Source organism: Nansenia antarctica, assembly GCF_963989245.1.
Source record: "Nansenia antarctica genome assembly, chromosome: 3".
Classification (NCBI taxonomy): domain Eukaryota; kingdom Metazoa; phylum Chordata; class Actinopteri; order Argentiniformes; family Microstomatidae; genus Nansenia; species Nansenia antarctica.
The window spans coordinates 27,529,366-27,534,882 of NC_137688.1; the positions used below are offsets into that span (position 1 = coordinate 27,529,366).

General features: G+C 44.6%; 1 protein-coding gene across 1 annotated transcript; it reads left to right on the top strand.

Moving 5' to 3' along the window:
• Positions 1-1,011: 1,011 nt before the first annotated feature.
• On the top strand, positions 1,012-4,517 carry clp1 (cleavage factor polyribonucleotide kinase subunit 1; the record flags this gene model as incomplete). The annotated part of the gene is made up of 5 exons (XM_080525557.1): positions 1,012-1,287; positions 1,513-1,620; positions 1,773-1,892; positions 2,088-2,225; positions 3,573-4,517. 5 exons carry the CDS (start codon positions 1,012-1,014, stop codon positions 4,272-4,274), a joined length of 1,344 nt encoding a protein of 447 aa, XP_080381683.1. The 3' UTR covers positions 4,275-4,517.
• Between the last annotated feature and the right edge of the window lie 1,000 nt (positions 4,518-5,517).

Genomic DNA, 5,517 nt, shown 5'->3' on the forward strand with positions numbered 1-5,517 from the left:
TGTGTGCTGAATAAATAAATAATCATTTAAAAAAGATCAAAGTAGGCTGCTACTAGTATGAGGAACAGGTTTTTAATCCATATTCATAAATCGTTGTGTTGTATTTTCTGAAATGTTACCCTGCAATTTGTAATATTTATTTCATATTTTCTGTGAATCATCTACACGTACATGGTGATTGGTTCTTAGACACGTGACGTCATCTTCATGCGACTGATGCCAATACTGTCGTGGTCTTCTCCTGTGAGAGAAGGAAGAGTTGAAAACTTCTTTAAGACGAACCGGATTGCTTTGTAAGTAATGCATGATGCATGGTGATTACATGTATGACGATCTAAAGCAGTAAATAACAATCGGGTTATTGTTCAAGGCTGTTTAGTAGATCGCTAACAGTTAAAACTGTACACAGTATAAACTGAGCTAGCTAGCCATGTTAGCTGGCTAGCTCGTCTCGTTCCCAGGCACTTCCCTAACAGCCTGGGGTCACGAGGTCAGAGGTCACTGCAACACTGAGCGCGTTCTGGTTTGTTTACCTTTCCCATAGTATTGAAGTTGTTGTGCCAGGGCCCTGTCATGACGCTCATCTCATACAGCTATAACAGTTTCAAGTCGATTTCAAATATATTTGGTGTGCTAATGATAATGTTGGTTAACGCATTACGCGCTAGTTAGGTAATAGAGGGATATACTGTCTTTGGTTAGGTGTTCCGATTTCACATGAACCATCTTCATTCTGTAACGCGACATACAACTCAGCAATGTATGCTAAGTTGGCAACGAAAGGCAGAGAGACAACAGCGAGTTGTGCAGTAATACGTCTTCCAATCCTGTGTAATAAAATCAATACATGTCAGTATCAGTGCCTACCCAGAGCGATATGGATGCTTTATTTCTGACATTTCTCTTTTGCTGTTTAAAGTGAGAAATGTGGTATCAATACTGTGTTGGCTACTCATAACCACAATTAGCAGTGACACTTTAAATTCCATTTTTAACTGTAGCTCTTCAGCCATGACAACAGAAGGCCCTGAGAAGACTGGTGAGGAGGGTGCAGGGGCTGGCGCAGGCTCTGGGGGAGGGGGTACAAGGTTTGACCTGGAGAAGGAGACAGAGCTCCGGTTTGAGGTGGAAGCCGGGGAGCGCGTGCAGCTGGAGTTACTCACAGGGCTCGCAGAGGTCTTTGGCTCCGAACTCAACCGCAACAAGAAGTACACGTTTGGACCGGGGTCTAAGATTGCCGTGTTCACTTGGCAAGGTTGCAGCGTATCTCTCTCGGGGAAGACAGAGGTGAGTTGAAGTGGTGGAGTTGGTGAGATGGGGGTCAATGTGTGTTTTAGCCGAAACATCTGTCTCGTTATACACTGCTAGGAAGTGTAAGATGCAGTTGATCGATGTGGTCGTCCGTCACCTGTTGTAAGCGTCACTTGTGTGGGTGGGATCTGGATTCAATACACTGTTGATTTTTTATTACGTTTTTTTTGTCATAGTATATTCTCTCCTTCTTTCCCTGAGGTGGCGTATGTATCCAGAGAGACGCCCATGCTGCTGTATCTGAACACACACGCTGCGCTGGAGCAGATGAGAAGGCAGGCAGAGCGAGACAATGAGAGGGGGCCACGGGTCAGTGTGTGTATGTGTGTGTGTGTGTGTGTGTGTGTGTTAATGTCTGTTTATATGTGTGATGTGGACAGGGTGTCTGTTAGAGTGTGATTGTGTGTCTCCCTCCCATCATATAAAAGTAGCTTGAACATTGAGTAATTGCCGTCCCCCAGGTGATGGTGGTGGGACCGACGGACGTGGGGAAGTCGACGGTTTGTCGGTTGCTTCTGAGCTACGCTGTGAGGCTGGGCAGGAGGCCGACCCTGGTGGAGCTGGACGTGGGCCAGAGTGGGGTGAGAGAAACACTGGATTAACAACAAACAATCAACTGCATCACCTCCAACAACAATACTCTATGTCTACGAGTAGGACTGGCCATTCGGTGGCAAATGTATACAGCAACATGACATGCAGGAGTAAAGCAAAACAATTTAGGGAAAGGGGATAGCTGCGATCTCCTATTGACGATGTGGTTCTGTGTGTTTTAGGTGTCTGTCCCAGGCACAATGTCAGCGCTGTGTATCGAGCGGCCAGCAGACGTGGAGGAGGGCTTCTCGGTGCAGGCTCCTCTGGTCTACCATTTTGGCTCTACCACCCCAGGAACTAATATCAAACTGTACAACAAGGTGAGTGGCACGACTACAGAGCTCTCATACAGTTACCATAGAGGTAATATGCAGTTATATAGGAACTATATAGGAGTCCTTCTAACCAAGCGTCAAACTTTTGTTCAGGGAGTGGAGCTGTGTCAAGGCAAATATATATATTTTTTTTTTTTTTTACATTTTTGGCATTTGGAAGACGCCTTATTCCAATGCAATTTACACTCAATACATTTGACTAAGCAAGTGAATCATCAATCCACCAGTCGTAGCACAAAGAATAATCCAGCTCAGGCCCGGGGCCATTGGCAGTCTCTGTGATAGGAGGAAAAATCGACTTCTATCACCATCTTCTAAACTAGACCTTTTTAAAAAAAATATGATATATATATAGACACTGGAGAACAGAGAAACAGTACAAGGGGGGCAATAGAAGTTTTTGGGGACACAGTAAAGGGGAAAAAGCGGGTGTTTTCAGGAGACGCAGTGCTGGGGGGCAGTAGAAGTCTCAGGAGGAGCAGTTAAGGTGTAACCTGAAGAGATGGGTCTTCAGTCTCCGACGGAAGATGGGTAGTGACTAGGGGTGTAACGGATCACCTAACTCTGATCGACAATCACAGCCGTGCTCCTCCTGAGACTTCTATTGGAAGGGTTGCGACGGGGGATGTAGCGTCTACGTGTCCTCCTGAGTGTCAGAAGAACAGGAATAGGGAGAAAGCACATTGTGATGTTAGTCAGTAGAGGGGAAGAGGATTAGTTGACAAACAGAAGTAGGAGTAGCCAAGTGCACTCAAAGTAGACAAGTAATACAAGAGACAAGCACCCCAGGGTGGGGGAAACATTTTGAAGAGAAGATACTTAGTTCTTAGTGCCCTGGCCTTCCTCTCAGACCTTCCTCGATGGACTCCCACAGATAGACTCCCTTGTCAGACTCCCTTTGTCTTGTTGTCACAAGTCTTTGTGTCAGGAGGCTGTCGCAGAGGCTGTCGTAGGCTGTAGAGTTGATGTCTCCAATTCACTCAATCAAAATGTATCATGTATAAATTAAACTATATATTTAGTATTGATAGAGTAACTATCTTTGATCGCCAACGACTTTGTCGTTAAAAAAAATCAGAAAGTGAACGTTACAACGTTACGATGTTCCTCTGTGATTTCAGCATTTTAGCTGTATTTTTGGTGCATTTTGACATGAATATACACAAGTCGGGTTTTGATAATGCAATCCAGCGCCACGCTGTTAAAAATTCCCAACTACATCGTAGTTACAACTCATAACGGACAACTGGCTGACAATTCAACTGATATCTCATTTCTTGTTGTTTCTCTCTGTCTTAATCTTTCTCTATTCACATCCCCCCTTTTCCTCAGTTGACGTCATGTCTGGCCGAAGTGTTCTCTCAGCGCTGTGAGGTCAACAGGAAGGCCAGTGTGGGAGGTTGCATCATCAACACCTGTGGCTGGGTGAAGGGTTCTGGGTACCAGGCACTGGTCCACTGTGCCTCTGCCTTTGAGGTGGACGTGGTTCTGGTGTTGGATCAGGAGCGACTCTACAACGAACTCAAACGCGACCTCCCGCACTTCGTCCGCGTCGTCCTTTTACCCAAATCCGGCGGGGTCGTAGAACGCTCCAAAGACTGCCGGCGGGAGGGTCGCGAGGAGAAGATCCGGGAATATTTCTACGGCTTCCGCGGCGCCTCGTTCTACCCCCACGCCTTCGACGTACGCTTCTCCGACGTGCGCATCTACAAGATCGGAGCGCCGTCCATCCCGGACTCCTGCTTGCCTTTGGGAATGTCGCAGGACGACACGCAGCTGAAGCTGGTCCCCGTGACCCCCGGCCGTGACCTCACACATCATGTGCTGAGCGTGAGCTGTGCGGACGAGGGGGAGGGAGGAGAGGGGGCCGGGGGGGTGCGCAGGGGGGTGCTGGAGAGCCCCGTATGCGGGTTTATCGTGGTGACGAACGTGGACACACAGGCACAGGTGATGACGGTGCTATCACCTGCTCCCAGACCCCTCCCCCGACACACACTACTCATCATGGACATTCGCTTCATTGACCTCAAATAGAGGAGGAGTGATGGACACATGGATGGGTAGTTTGGCTTTATTCTAAACTCTCTGAACTGTTGATGGACAGACCATGGCAGTGAGAGGAATGGAATACTGAAGCTGAAGGAAAATAGCTGTAAATGTCCTTTTTGATACATTTCATCAATTTCAGCATATCGAAAATGGTGCACTACGTGCCAAGTGGCATCAGTTCTCTTAAGTGTCACAAGTCTATTTGTTTCTGTTGTATAAAATAAAGTTTTAATTTTTACAAATTTAAATTTGCAACAGTGTAAGTGTCACATTAGTTTAAAAAGGTATACACAATTTTACATAGCAATAGCATTTGATCAGGCATTTACACGGTCATACACTTGAGTTTGGGTGATTTGCATTTCATCGAACAAACAGTTTTATCTAAGTCTAAAACAATGTTTTTAAATAAAAACAGTGTTTGAGTTATGTGGGAGCTGAGCTCCCATAAGGAAGGTCTGAACTCCTATGAAAGCAGTAAAGTCATACATCTGTGGGGGTCGCTAATAATAAAAATGTCAATGTAATGAGTAATATTTACGTTAACAAGATAAATATAGTCTAAAATATGTGTATTTAAAATGTGTATTTAAAAGGCTCTGGTTTCGAAGTGACAGTTGTCTGATTCATACTGTAGGTACACACCTACTTTGTTCTATTGTATAAAACATGCACATGATTCCTTTATTTTCCCTTAACATTTTAAAAGAATTCTGTCAAAGTTGAGTGTATTATTTAAAAGGCTCTAATAGTAATATTGCAGTATTTGAAAATTTACAGTGCTGTAAATAGTGTTTTTCTTGCATAATACATTGCACCCACTTAATCTGTCTTAGGCTACTGTTGGTGAGCTTACTAATTGCACAGATGTTGATGAATATAACAAGGGGACAAGCAGAATTTTAATGCTGACAGTGCAAAATGAAAAGGGCATATGCACCTTCCTTACACGGTGAAAGAGTTAATGTAGCCAACAAAAATACAATGAAGACATAAAAATACACTGTAACTACAATTTAAGAAAAGTAACTATTTCCACTTAGTAGTCTAAATGTTGAATAAACAATAATAATAAGGAACAGATAACATGAGCACAGAAGAATTAAGGTCTAGGGGGGGAGGGGGGTGGCTTAGGGGAGATGGTTAGGGGTAGGGGAGGTTGTATGCATGGGAGAACAGGTAGGTTTTGAGGTGGGATTTAAAAGTGGAGAGTGAGGGTGAGTCTCTG